This window comes from Solea solea, chromosome 20 (genome assembly GCF_958295425.1).
Source record: "Solea solea chromosome 20, fSolSol10.1, whole genome shotgun sequence".
In the NCBI taxonomy this organism is placed as follows: domain Eukaryota; kingdom Metazoa; phylum Chordata; class Actinopteri; order Pleuronectiformes; family Soleidae; genus Solea; species Solea solea.
The window spans coordinates 21,398,175-21,413,689 of record NC_081153.1 but is presented as its reverse complement, the minus strand read 5'-3'; the positions used below and the strand labels follow the sequence as shown (position 1 = coordinate 21,413,689).

Below are 15,515 nucleotides of genomic sequence, written 5' to 3'. Positions count from 1 at the left end.
AAGGAACAAGAGCCTGATATGGCAGAGGATAGAATAAGGTCTGCAGGTTTGGCAAAAGTATGCTGCTACATGTAAAACTGTACCTGAGACTCAATGGCTCTTTAGTTAAAGCTACATTCCCAAAACAATGGAAATACTTTTCTGTGGAAGTGGGAAATTTGGCTGCGTTTATCTGCTAAGTTTTCCACATCTTGCACGCTACATTGTAGCTATCGTGCAAAAGCACAGGCAGGCAGAAAATCATTTACTGTCATTCAAATAAAATAAATATAACAGTAATGGCTCTTGAGATGGAGGGCTGTCACTGTTCCAAAAAATGTAGTGCCTTCAAAAACATGCAGATTCCCTAAGAGGGCATTTAAAATGGATCTAAGGCCAAATTGATTACATAGTGTTCTCTGCTTGACATTTTTCCTGTCTTAATCCATCCGCGTCCGAGAGAATATTGAACAGAACCCAACATACATTATTTATGTTTGTTCTATTTTATGTTATCTATCTATCTATCTATCTATCTATCTATCTATCTATCTATCTATCTATATACATACATACAACACGTGAGGTAGACAGAAGAATCAGAAGAATGAGTCCAGGAGCAGATATACAACAATTATCAACAAAAGTATCAAGTTATAAGTTCAGACACGACAGTTCAGTGATGACATGTTTATACAACTATGATGTCATTTATATAAGCAGCAGCAGAGATAGTTGATAAAAATGATACTGATATCAACTTTAATTATAGCACAATGATAATAATAATGGTGATGCTGTGATATGAATGATAATAATAATAATAATAATAATAATGATAATATTAATAGCCTCAAACCTGGATCTGGATCCTGCAACATGCAAGATGAGGACAGAGAGAGAGAGAGAGAGAGAGCGAGAGAGAGAGGACAGGAAGGAAAGACAAACTAGGATCTGTTAGGATGATAAGGTAAAACTATATTCATTCAGGTATGAAGGGGCGTGATCATTATGTTTCTGAAGAAGAGATGAAGCTGCATGCTTCTGTCAGATTCAGCTGATGAGTAGAGCACATGGTTCTAACATTTATTTAGGTCAACAGCAAACAAGGAAGAAAAAGTGTGGTTTGTCTGTGTATTGGTGCATTTGTATTTGTATGTCCCCCCCCGTCAGTAACAAGGCTTGCTAATGACCAAAGTGATCGGTATCGTCCTTCCATCCTTCCATCCCAAAAAAGAAATTGAAATGACCCTTTCAAATGACGTGACCAAGCCTGAGCTGAGGCAGACTAATATTTCTAGATGTTCATCCCATACTGGCTCCAATGGGCGGCAGTATTGAGATTTGAATTAAAAAGTGACAGCTAAATTAGAATGTGAAGATTTCGGTCTCAAAACAAATTACACACCCAAGCTCTAACCCTCCTCTCCCTCCAAGCCACTAAAATGGTATTTTTAAGCCTTGACACTCTTGGCACCAATGCTTTAAATCAGTCTTTATACGAGTCGCAGATATTTCTCAGACCTCCTGTGCAGCTGTCTGCCCACATGTGTGTCCTCTGGGGATAAATGTCACTGAGCTGCATCTGGCAAACTGAACTCCAAACCTGCACTACACCCTGTCAAGTACAGTATAATAAGTGATGAGTGTTGACGGCTGAAAATACACTGTACCTCATGCTGTTAGGTGCAATAGGATCCACTTCAAGAATTGAAGTGGGATAACAGCATTGGATTTAACTATCACTACACTGCAAACAGCAGCACTGAGCGTTCACTGTGGTGTCGCACAGCTTGAAGTCCTTAAAGAAAACAACGGCTGATTTGCTTGTAGCTCTGACACTGAAAGGCCACTGCAGCCACTGAGCACTTGTGATCCAATGCTAATGCCAGTCTCTACTGTAAGAGATGAGGACAGTTATGGTCCTACAGTGAACATGGTTCAGAGTAAGTAATGAAGCTGTAGCTCAGAAGAGTTCCCCACACAAATAATAAGCCAGCACAGTCCAGCACTTGTCACAGCAGCTGTAGCCTCATGCTGGTTCCACTACCACTGATCTATTTCAGTTTCCTGATCATTACACTGCAGCTCTGTCTGTTCACCACAGCTAACAACCTGACGACGGGTCAGTGGGGCTGTTAACCCTGTGCAACCTGTGCAGACTTCTGAAACCACTTACTGTTGAGATATGTAGCTGCCCTCAGTTAAGCCACACAATTATTACAGCCCCATTTCCACAAAGCAATACAGCCGAGTTCAGAGGTACATAGTTATTTGTGCAATGTACTGTCAAAAGTGGATGAAATAACCCATCTGTACTGTCACTTCCCTTCTGAGAACCTTCTGTAGAGCAAATATGCTCTCCAGTCAGTGTCTGCAGAAGTTAATACTAGAGTATTTAGTAATGTCTTCCAGTTCAGGCCATGTTGAATCCCTCAGGGCTGACTCATAAAATAATTACTACTAGGATTGACTTGACTCTACTGTGTTTGTTTGCATTTCCATTAGTGATAGTACCTGGTGCTTCTTTAGTAGCTGCTCTGGGGAGGAGAGTTTCCCCCTTAGTGACGACTGACTGGAAGTTAAGGAGCGGAGGTTGTAGTCGTCAGTTGTGAGTGACGAAAAAAATGGAAAACACAAAAAGTGCAATTGTGTACATATACTGTATAAATATCATACACTACAAAGACGGTTGTGTGTCTCAGACTACAAGAATGATGTCTAACATTTTATGTAGTTGACAAAGCTAACTCAGATACAGTTGTCCTGCTGCTATAAGCACATTATCTGACTGGAAAAATGCTTTTTTGATTGTGAAATCCGACAAGTCCAACTGTGATCTTTGAATTTGGAGGACACAAATACACTTGATTTGATTTGCCAGTGCAGATCTTGGTCCATTGTCCAATCGGGCAGTTCCCATAATGAAACTTGATTGTTGAGCACATTTGTTTAGAACCCTCCACATCAACAGTTAATGAGATAAAGATTTAATTTCACATCAAACACATGACATTGATTTAAAACACAAAGTGAATAAACAATGCAGCAAGAGCTTTGAATTCATTTGGAAAGATATAGAGTTATGCTGTTTAGGAGGATACACAAATGTTGAAACAGCAAAAAAAACAAAACAAAACACACAACTGTCTTTGAGGACTTACTGAGGCTCTGCCGTCTCTTGGATTTTCTTATATGGGGCACCGGTGAATGATACTTGTGGGACATAGTCACCACACAGTGTGATAAGATTACAGAGTGGGTAAGCACATGTGCATACAGTGGTGATGAGATGAGATTGTCCTTGTCCCAATTCTTTTGCTATCATCATTAGAAGAAGCTCACAGAGGACATGAGCCTCAATGACTCCTGCAGATGAGTTGCTGAAAAAAGGAAGTTCAATAAGAATCTGGCATCGCTATGGATGTGCACGCTCATAAATAAACAATATGACTTTTTGTAATTGCCCTACTGTACGTCATTCACAGCTCTGAAGATTTATTTCTCTCCATACGGAAAAAAAACACAAGGATTTAATTTCAAAACAGCAATTGGAAGAGGAGTAATTAATTTTTATAATACACTTTGCTGTATAATCACCTTGCCAATGGCATCATTAACCACAATTCCTTCTGCCTGCGGATCCAATTGTCCCCCAAACAGCCCATCAGCATCAAGCTTTTCAAATTTCCCCTTTTGGATATTACACAAAACAATGGCCACCAGTGGAGGCATTTTGTGACTGGAGAGTTGATATGTAGCCATATTAGCCCCTTTGTCTCGTTTACTCAATGACCCTTCGTCCATTACACAGCAGCACTTTTATGACAGCAGTCTGGTGCCTGCGACTTCATTGTCTCATCACTCAAGTGCTGCTTAGGCCTGTTTGTGATTGTACCAGTCTGACTTTAAAATAAAATAGCAAAAGTTGTCACATTTCACCCTTTTGTGCAGCTTATTACATAAATAAACTGTAATAAGGGTGTCCCAAGTGGGTTTGGCCATGGCTTCCCGTGTTACTGAAACTATATGGGACCCACATGATTTGCCTCTATCAGGTGTTTTTATGTGAAAACCAAAAAATGGACATATAGAAACCCACCAAGTGTGAGCACAGACATGATCCAGCACACAAAGACCTGAGTACAGTGTGAGCTTCTGGAGACAGACCACCCTCCATTACACTGCTAATATCACAGGATATTAATTATTCAGTGTCACGGCCTTATGACACCATACATCAAGGGGGTGGTACGAGGCTGGTTATTCATTTATCGGAATATTCCTGCATGAGAAGAAAACTGTCTAACTGATGGATGATGGGAGTTGCATTTTCAGCTCCCAGTTCAAGCACCCAGGTAGATGTAGACCCGCCCAGGTGAAGAGGATCACACAGCTGCACTGCACTAACTGACGGGCAAACATAGCATTTAGGGGGCATCTGATAATTGTAGTGTAGACTGTAACGTAGACTGTTCTCCAAATTGCTTTGGTCTCTGCATTCAATTTTAATTCAATTTAATTTAGATTTTTTTATTTATTTATTTGTGCTTAGCTATATCACACTGTTATTGTTTAAATTCTATTCTTAATTCCCAATGTTATCAATGTAATGTTTATATTCCAATGCCTTGGTAGCATATTTTCTGCCTCTGCAAAGCACGTTGAATAGAGCTCCGGTAGCTGACGTCCCTTTGCCCACTGGTTTCATGTGGATCGAAATTGTGCCAAAACAGTGAGAGACAGGCTACCTGGTGTGTACCCGGAGTGTATTTTACAGATCCCCATAGATCCAGAGAGACAGTGGTACGAAGAATCACTGCTATGAAACATGCTCACAGTGAGCAGAAGACAACTGGGCGATGGGAACAAACACAAGCAACAGGTTTAGTGGTTATCTCTTGGTAAATCACGGACTAACTGACAGACAGTTTACTGTTACACTGCAGGTTACACCAATATGACGCGATGTTATGCTAATGCAACACTTACCCTTCCTGTGACAACAACACTATCTTTATCTTTAGTTAATCAGGAAGCGTCAGGATACTGCAGCTCTGGAATCACATCCTCTCCAGCTGTTTCCGACTTCAGAAGAAAAACATGCAGGGGGCACGAACTTTTGCAATATATCAGTCGATCTGTGGGTTAAAAGTGTGGAATGAACCCGGCACCGGTGACACTTAACTTTGCCAAATCATAGGCTGCCATGATGGCGACGCCCAGAGCTCTACTGCCCTGTGTATGAATGGTGCTATTTAAATAAAGTTGTCGCGTCTTACCAGCATGCATTTTTAATTTTATCATGAGTCATTTTATTATTGTTTTATTGTATGTATTATATTGTTTATTTGTGTTTTTATACTCTCTAAAGTATTTTATTTTTTGTCTGTTAGGTCTTTTTTATATGTTATTTATCTCTGATTTACAGCATTTTGTTTCAGGTGTCGTATTTAAAGTGCTTTATAAATAAAGTTGGATTGGATAAGTCTCATTTTTTTATCCTTTGCCTGTTTGACGTCTTATTTCTATACTTGTTGTTGTCTGTCTGTTAATGTGTGAATAGCACTGACTGCACATCAAACTGCCTCTCGGGGCAAAATAAAGACATTTTCTCCTCTGTTGTGTTCCGTTCATTTCCAGTGGTCCACGTCTGTGGGACATTTGTATTCACAAATCGAAGCTATCTAGTGATTTATTGGAATATTTAAAAGCTATTAAAGTAACAGATTCAACGCTCATTCTACAAATGTGCCTCATTCTTTCATAACTCTGCCCCCAAGTATGAACGGGTCTCTGCAGCCAAGAGCTCCAGCTGCTTCTGATTCAGACTTTTTACGCCTTTGGAGATGCTCTGGATTTCCAGAGTGCGATGTCACGGTCTTTGACTTAGAAATACAACTTAATAGTGACTCCCCGCCCTTTTCTTCTCTGGATTACCGACGTCATCCCACCTTTTCTGCTGATTAATTTAAGATACATACTCTCACATAAAGGCATTTAGTCGTAATAATGATGACAGATTAGGGACTAATATCTAATTATGCCTTAATATGCTTTAATGCATTTTTAATGACACCTGGGTGCTGAAGTCAAATTTGGCGCGGGCTCTGTCGGGGGTGTGAGGTAGAGACTGAGAGGAGGAAAGGGTTTGTTGGCAGCAGAGGCTGGAGGGAGGATGGGAAACATTGATTTCTTTGGCTGAGGTTACAGAAGGTGAGCAGGGAGGCAGCTGCTGCGCACTGGAGTCATTCAACGTTAAAATGTTGCACTAACCCTGAAATGCAGTAAAATGCTTTTCCCTCGCCACTGTTTTATGTCAGAGGAAGAAGGACCTGAATGCCTGTTTGAATTAGGGTCTGGAATAGAGACCATTTTGCTACTTTATGGAGAGATGACTGTGTTACCAAGACAAGTGAGATTGAGCACCACTGGCAGTGGAAAGGAGGGCTGGGTATTATGTTTTGAATGAAATGGCTACAGTCTAGAAAATCCACTGTATACTGCATAAGTGAAGGGTTTTGTTTTTGTTATTATTTTCTTTTATATTTATCATTTTTAATCATGCGTATCTCATGGAAAGATATGACAGCTTGTATTGTTTTTCCCTTGATTATTAATTTGTTGTTGCTGTCAAATGTCTTGTTACAGTATATCCATCTATCCAGTCGTGCTTTATCCTCCACAGGAGGGTCGGGGGGGGGGTGCTGTGCCAATCTCAGCCGACATAGGGCGATAGTCCGGGTCACACCCTGGACTGGTCGCCAGTCACTGAGACAAACAACCATCCAGGAGGAAGCCGGAGAACCCGGAGAAAACCCACACACACACGGGGAGAACGTGCAAACTCCATGCAGAAAGGCCCTTGCTTCAAAGGCAAGAGTGCTAACCACTACACCAACCGCGTGGCCCTTGTTATATCCAGATGTCATTTGTTTTCTGTTTAATTCTGCATAAACTGCTCAGAGAACACTTGCGGTCCACGCTGTCCTGACGCTGTTGAGGTTTCAAAACAATGCTTGTGGTGCAGCTAACATATATTCTCCATTACATTTATACAATGTAAGTATAGGGTGGATATTATGGATATGAATGCATTAATAGCACAACAATGAGAGACTATTTTTCTCTTATCTTGTTCTATTATTGTTTTGTTTTAAATGTATTTCTTTATCATCCACATTACCTAAAAATGAGCATGGACATGACATACGTGTTCAGTTAGCATGAACACAGAGGACTTCTCAAATCAATCTTTGAAAATGTCTTGTTATAAATAAATAAAAATATAGTGGATATGTATGTGCACTCTGAACACACAGATATTCTCAAATGCTGTGTGTGTGTGTGTGTGTGTGTGTGTGTGTGTATTCAGAAGTCGGCGTGTGTTTATGTATAAAACATTGTTTTCCACAACACATTTCCACTTGTCTCCCACCTTGTTTATTCTGATAGCGTTTGTGAGAATGAGGGGAAAAAAAAAGGATCTGCATAATATTTCAAAGATTGATTGGGATGCAAATTGCCTCGTGAGCCAAATTGGTGTGGCTTGGCCTCTTTTAATTGGGTTCTGTTAATTAATGCTCGATGTGAAGACAAACTGAATTACTTGCAGGTTTTTGTGCATGTCATTATCTCCTAATTGTGCCGGCAGGAGCGTGTGTGTGTGTGTGTGAGCATACTGTACGTGCATGCTTATTTGCTTAACCCCTTTCACTCTTCACATCATTACACCTCAATAACAAACACAGGTCATTGAGTCAACACACCATTAGGAAGCTGCGTTGTAATGTTTTAATTACTGAAAGACTAATAAGAGGAAATATAATTTATTTACAGACTATAAGTGACTGCATTAGACTTGCTGGGAACACTGGGGATTTAATCTTAAAGTTAGATTTATTCTTCTTAATAAAATATGAACCTCATGAGAAATTTCTACCATGACTGACTGGATGACTGCACTGGACATGATTTCTCTTTTATCTTATTACAAATTGTAGATATACAGATAGAGAGAGAATAGATCAGTTCCATGTGGACGGATGCCTGTGGGTGCTGCTTGACTTTAGTTGTCTCTGGGATTATTCAGCACAAAGAGTTCTTAAATCTGGAGTGGGTAAAGCTACACAGTGTCATCATAATGAGCGTTACTTTCATCCTTTAATCAGCGGTGATGAAAAAGAAGGAGTTGAGTAAACTGCTATATTTTTAATTTCCCCGAGGGAACCTCCCAAAGGGATTAATAAAGTCGTCTGTCTGTCTGTCTGTCTGTCTGTCATATTTTGGTACATTATAAGTGTGTATATATTCTCTATAAATAGATTCTGCATGGATTGGATTGTTCATTTTTTTTCCCACGTTCATGAACGCAGTACTCGCTGTCCAATTAACTGTAACGATAGGAATGATGCATCACGCCATGTTAGGGAAGTGGAACGGAAGTCAAACAATACAGTGTTAGTGTCAGCGGAGAAAATGAAACGAAGGACCGTCATCTTTTAAATGTGTGGCTCCACGAAGCGAAGCTCGCCAATAAAACAGACGCCGTCTTAGACACGACCCCCAATCTCACTCCATGCTAGGTTCCAAACTTGAGAGCCCTGGCTGGTTGACTCCAGAGTTAAAAGCATTAGTTTCCCTCCAGGCTCTTGGAAACTTTCAGTGACTCTCTGGAGTGAGAGGAAGGGAAGTCCTGTCTCGCGATATTTCAGTCAATCTCCATAAAGTGTGCAGTGAACTCTTAAAAGGTTGAATCTAACACGGTCCCATTTATTTTCGCTGTATCTGAGGCTGCCAACGTGGCGGTTCATACAGAACCCGACCTGAGCGCTAAAAATCTGTATAATTATCCCTGCAAATTATGCAGAGCCAGTTGAATAAACAATTAATGAATTAATGAAATAAAGGTTGTGATTCAGAAAGCAGCACTTTGCTTTTTCCCCTGGGTGAAAATAAAATAAAAACATCCCAAAGTGCCTCTACTTGAAAATAGATTCACAGAGGAGCAAGGGGTTCAGCAGGCATGCAATGAACTGTGGATTATCTCCGGGCCCTCGATGCTGCTGATGAGAAATATGTGCAACTTGAACTGCAGGGCAGAGAAATGTTTTCTTTTTTTTCAGATCATTAAACAGAGGATGCTAAGTCCCCCAAAAACAGCACACACACACACACACACTGCGACAGTAGCCTGCCAGCCCGTCACTGAGTCGAGGAGGTCCTCGACGGCAACAAATGAACGTGTTAACATGATCAGTGGTGCACTGAGAGACAGTGAGCATGGCAATTAATGGTCGCTCTTGTTATGCAGAAAGCAACATCATAAGCACCGCGGTGACCTTGAGGAGTCTCATGAGAGGAGTGACGGACGTGTCGACAGTGAGGAAGAGGGGACGGACAGAAGGGCGAGCCGGGTGTCAGGGCTGCAGGTGGCAGTGGGTGCAGAGTGCACATGGGTGTTAGAAATGAGAGCAGGACATGAAGTGGAACATCGCAGGAGAGTTTGTGTATAATCTGAGGAATTTACAGCTCAGTCAAAGTCTTGAAGATTATGTGAGTCTGTTAAATAAAGTGCAAAAGATAATCTCAGACCCAGCCAGTGTTGTTCACTCTAAGTCCAAAAAGAGAACCACTTGTGTGTATTGCTGTGCATCGTGGATGCAGTCGGGCTTTAACAGAAAAGCTGACGTGCCGACATCAGTGGCACAAGTCGCAGGTTTTTGTTTTCCTCTGTGTGTATGTGTGTGTGTGAGTTTGTGTTCACAATGCAATCGCTCTGATTTAATCGAGGGTTGGGTACCGGGTCGGTGCGTGGAGGGTGGCAAAGCCGCGGTCACCGCACCACGCTGGGGGTTAGAGGTTCCGAGTGTGGCAGTGATTGGCCAGATTTGAGCCGGGTGGGAGGGATCTTAATCACTTTCTGTTGTGCACATGTTTTGTTTTGTTTAAATGTCTTATTTTTTTTTTATGATACATATTGACTGTTAATGTTACAGAGATCTTTAATAAAAGTTGCTCATTGTTGTACACCTGTGTTCCTCCGCTGTGTTGATGTGATGACGTCATCAAACCCTTTTAACTTTATTGACAGATGATCAATCTGATGTGCATTACTTCTAAATACAGTAAATCTTAATCTTAATCTTAATGCATGTGCTGTTTTAATACTGCAGACACTGGAAACTCCGAGGCAAACATCCCACTGGGACAATAAGTATCTTGTGTTAAACAAACCTATTGCCTAGTTAGTAAAAAAGTAAAGCATTAAACTACCATTTTTATAGCTTCCATGTCACCGTAGTCACGTATCCCCCCCCTCGCATCACCCAAGAAACACCTCTTTTAATTAGATGTTTGCTTTATATTTTATATGGACCATTACACAACATGCAGCGGTCCCTTATTATTATTATTATTATTATTATTATATTATTATGCCATTACTAGCGATGGTACCAATCAAGTGAAAACAGTACCTGTGATGTCGTGTTGTTTGAAGGAGTCGCTGTAGATCTGGTGCTGGTTAGGACAGTGTTTCTTCAGCCATTTGCACACGTCCTGCTGTGTCCACAGAGCCACTGGCTTGGTCAGCTTCACAAAGCCTGGCTGTTGAACGGACAAACCAAACCACAATTAAGAAACTGTCTTTCTTTTTTTGACCATTGCTTCTCCTGTTTGGAAACACGACTATAAAAGTGAAATATGCTCATCTTATTGACGGTCTTCCACGTTCACATTTTGATTTAGAAGCCGCAGTAACTACCCAATCAATTACTTCAGTCGTCATATTTCTCAGTGATTGGCTACAGTGCAATCGGCTGACACCTTTATGAGGCCGTGCATTCAACTGATTTTGTGGGACATTTACTCTCAGAGATCAATAAAGTATGAATCTCAGTTATATCATAAATAATGGTCTTACTCTCTTAAGTGCGTCTACGTTTCAATTGATTGGTCAAAATCAATCACATTAAAAGTCAAATTTAACCCCCCGATATATTTTGTTAAGTAGCAAAAGAGGAACTCCTCACATGTTGCATAACAAAACGAGAATATTAAAAAGAATGTGGAGAGAATGTGTCTTAAGGGATAGAAGTTGAAATTTAGCACAACTTGCTTGGACCAGTTTGGGCTTAACATGTGTATCAGCATCTTCCCAACATTGATGTATCACAAAATGCCTTTTATTTGAATAGTGTTTGATAATATATATATATATATAAACACAGTATATATATCAGCAGGGTCCATTTTACCTTCAAATGATTTCCTATTCGATACAAAGTCTCAAAAACAAAAGTCTGCGGAAACAAATTTCATGGAAATCTATTCGACTGTTGAGACATCTCCATCAAAGCTGCAAATGTCAACAGTACGATGAGGGTAGAGGAAAATCACTGAGGTCACAGCGGTTCATCCTCTGGACACCAACAATGTCTATATAGAAAATGTCATGGAAATCTCTAAAGTGTCAGCTGTTCCACGTAAACCTGGTCCAAACAGGGAGCGATAGAAACAACACAAAGAGAAACAGACCCAGGAACTGAGATGGGAATAATGAACTGTATTTTAAACACACATTTTCCTCTCATGTCACACAACTGTACAATTTTCTTATGTCACCATGACATAATATTTTGTCACGCAATGAGACTGAATACAAACGTGTCCATAATGACCACGACCAGGACATTTTCTAATCCACCCATTATCAAAAAGAAGTATAGATACAAATAAACAAACTGGCAGATCAGAATGATACAACGTAATGAAAAGAGTCTGCTGGAGGATAGTGCCGTTACCATAGAGATGAGTGAAATGTCCTGGAAACTGTACTCGTCTAGGTATAACATTTTACATAACAGTACAGTTAACAACATAGCAGATAATATTAGGGAAATCATTGTGTAATAGGAAGGTAATATTGTAATAATGCCATTTCATTTCTGATGCAGTCTCCAGTTTGTTATTCAAATGGTAATAGTGTCTCATGAGGAGGTAACACTGCAGCAATAACATGGTATTTCCAAAGTAAAATCCCTGTAATAACATTTTTCCATTGTTATTACTAAGCTCTTACTTGAGATTCCAATGAAAACAAGATGGTATTACCACATTTGTAATGTAATTTTGCTTTATTTTGCCCCCTGTTTTTAGTATATTAGTATTTTAGTGTTTTCCCTCGCTCGTTGTTTGGGAGATCCATGACAGCGTTTTCCTCACCTCCTTTTACTTCCTTCCTTCTTTTCCTCACTTTTTCACTCGCCCATTACTCTTTAATACATAATAGCAGGCGTGTGTCAGCTGAGAAGGTTGTTGTTTGAGTTGCCTTGCCTGGTTACATCATCATGCCATTCCACGGTTAATATTTCCAGGATCGGCAGCACAAGTATCTGCCAAAAGATCACTCCTCAAAGTGCCACTAGTGTTTGGGATTTTGATTGAGCGTCTCGTTAAATTACAAACAGCGAGAGATGATTAAAATTTCACGTCCACTCCTCTCCACTTCAGCCTGCTCTTCGGCGGCTGCAGCGTGGTGTGGCATAGCAATGGAAGATTCTCCTCTTCTCCACCTGAACCAAGGCAGAATAACAGGCTCCGGCAGCATTCCCTCATCACTCCCACTCCTTACCCCATCCCTCATTTCTCCCCCACATTCAATCTCACTCTGTCCCTGGCAAATCTATCACGTTGTCTTTCTCACTTCCTCTCCACACATATTGTACCTTTCATCTCTCCCATCACTCTCTCTCTCTCACCTGTTTCTTATAATAAGGAACTACCTCACACCCTCCTTCTTTTCTCCGCGTATCTCCACTGCTCCCACTCACTCTATATCTAGAATCCTAGAGAGAAAGAGAAATGGAGGGAGATATGAATGCTTGTTTGGAGCATCTGGTCTAAATCCCCTGCAGGTGCGGGCGAAGTGACAGACAGCCAAAGCCAGCGGGACGGCAGGTATCGGCGAGGACACCGGTCCGAACGCGATGGCTTGGCAGTGTGTGTGGATAAATGCTGAACCTGCCTGGTATCAGACGGAGAGAGCACATTAGCCATTAAACACAGCTCTACTCAATGCTAATTAACCCTGACTCTGTGCCTGAGGTGACACAAGCGAAAGCGAAGCCAGGATGGGGAAAGAGTGAAAAGGGAGAGGGCAGAGAATGGATTGCATGCTGAAGAGCACATTTTGTGCATTCTGTGTCAGTGGAGAGACATTTTGCTCGTGCTGTATGAGCCCAGGCCTGAGGTTCCACTGATTCTCACCAGGAGTTTGCCCTCATTTGTATGTGCTTGTATTCTCTCAGCGTAACCTGAAGTAAATCTCCATGTTTTTTGTCTTCTTCATTGTCTCTTCTGACCAAAACCAGAGGACACCACCAGCTGGTCTGGAAAGTGTTGGGTTAAGAACATGCATCATTTACCAAACATCTCTTGTTTTATTTGTATTAGTTTACCAATTCAAAACGATATAAGGTGTTACAGATATGGTTGCAAATCAGTCGTTACATTATGTACAATAATGACATTGTGATTTCGGTCACAGTAGATTGTGTGTACTTGATTTTTTCAGGGACATCTGATAATAAATAAATCAGATTTGAACTCATTTCAAATCAGATTTGTGTGAACTCAATACGTGGTCCAAGATCAGATACACAGTATATCCCCTGCACCACGAATCATGGAGGAGAAAACACCATCATTTAGTGCTGAATCTCTACAAAATGTCGTTGCGAAAGCTTCCATTTAGAAATTTTAGGAACGCACGATACTGGACCTTTTGCTGATATTCAACATGCCGATAAATTGGGAGCGCTTGAGCTGATAACTGATATCAATACATTAACATTTTCCAACAAGTGGCCGCTCATCTTAGCCAAAGAGGTTTTAGTGGGAGCAGACACAGAGAGGAGTGTGGTGGGGTGGAACATGCCGAGACTGACGGAGGCAACAGAAAAATAAGCTACGGCTCCAGAGTTTGACACAAAAGACTCATTTTCCATGAACCCATTTGTGAGTCAATGGACATCTGTGTTTTACACATTCTGCACTGATTTAGCCCCATAGCTGTGTTTCATGGGGCCGGTCCAATAGGTGAGCCGCTGCCTCGCCGCCGACCAGCCAGCAGAGCCAAAGGGTGGAGAGAAAACAGCAGGGAGAAGAAAACAGGAGTCCAATCATGCTCCGAGAGCTGTGTTCAAGATACTCGGGCCCAATTAGAGGTTTGAGTGACAGGCACAGGGGTGAGAGAAGAAACCTCCTTCTTTTCTAAGTGGTATACATCTGGGAACAGACACACACACACACACACACAGAGCCTGTGCTGTGTTCCATGACTGTGGAGGACATCACATTGATTCATTTCCTGGAGACTTCCTCTAACCCTTGTTAACAGTCACAGTTACAGGTTGTTTGTTTTTACACATGAACCATAAACAGCATTTAAATGAGCAAAGGTTTGATTAATTATCCACATGAGTTTATTATCCAACTCCAAACATAACATTCCTCTCTCTACTGAGACCGAGGGCTGCAACCAACGATTATTTTCATTTTCAATTAATCAAGCAATCGTTTGGTCCATAAAATGTTGAAAAATGTTGATTGGTGTTATTCAGACCTGGAAATGACGACGTTTCATGTCAAATGTCTTGTTTTGTCCACAAACCAAAAATAATCAGTTAAATGCTTTCATGTTATTATGAAGTAAAGAAATTTTAATAAAAAAGTTTAATAAGTGATAATTAATCAATTAATCAAGCAATCGTTTGGTCCATAAAATGTTGAAAAATGTTGATTGGTGTTATTCAGACCTGGAAATGACGACGTTTCATGTCAAATGTCTTGTTTTGTCCACAAACCAAAAAGATTCAGTTAAATGCTTTCATGTTATTATGAAGTAAAGAAATTTTAATAAAAAAGTTTAATAAGTGATAATTAATCAATGAATCGAGGAATTGTTTCATCCCTAATAAACCAAAAACCACGATACAAAACTGTCTCTCCAAACCAGCAACACCTGAGACCTGTTACTACCTCCCTCTTAGTGACACTCCCTCTTGTGGCAGGCGCTGGCAAGACAACCAAAATAAATAAATAGCAAAACAAAAAACAGAAAATGACTCTTACACTAACCTCACCCATGTCTTCACCTTAAAATGTAATAATTAACATTATGGGGGATTTGCTTTTTGTCCCCATAATGCACTGCTGCAGGCGCTCAAACACACATGCACAAACAATGTTTTTCCACACAATCCAAGTTCACTGTTGTCCTTGGCTTTAATTGATATCTGAACGCCCAGAACAGCTCTACAGTACCTTCACGTTACCTTAGCAACAGTGCAAGGACAAAAAAAAAAAGAAAGACAAAGAATGAAACCTTTGCAGCAAACGCATGACAGTAACATGAACCAGAGACAGAAATGAACATCCATGAGTTAACGTCGACCAGAGAATGAAGCAAGTCATCGCACTAAGATCCAGGATGAATGTATTCAGCTAAATTAACCTAGAAGTAATAACGGGGC

The 15,515-nt window shown here is 40.7% G+C and overlaps 1 protein-coding gene across 2 annotated transcripts in view; it reads right to left on the bottom strand.

The window, feature by feature from the left end:
- Nucleotides 1-15,515, bottom strand: part of samd12 (sterile alpha motif domain containing 12) — a 118,263-nt gene that overhangs the window by 68,528 nt on the left and 34,220 nt on the right. For both annotated transcript variants that reach the window (XM_058618946.1, XM_058618945.1), the window contains one exon: nt 10,458-10,587. In XM_058618946.1, coding sequence (XP_058474929.1) covers nt 10,458-10,587 — 130 coding nt within the window. The remainder of the gene's footprint in view (nt 1-10,457; nt 10,588-15,515) is intronic.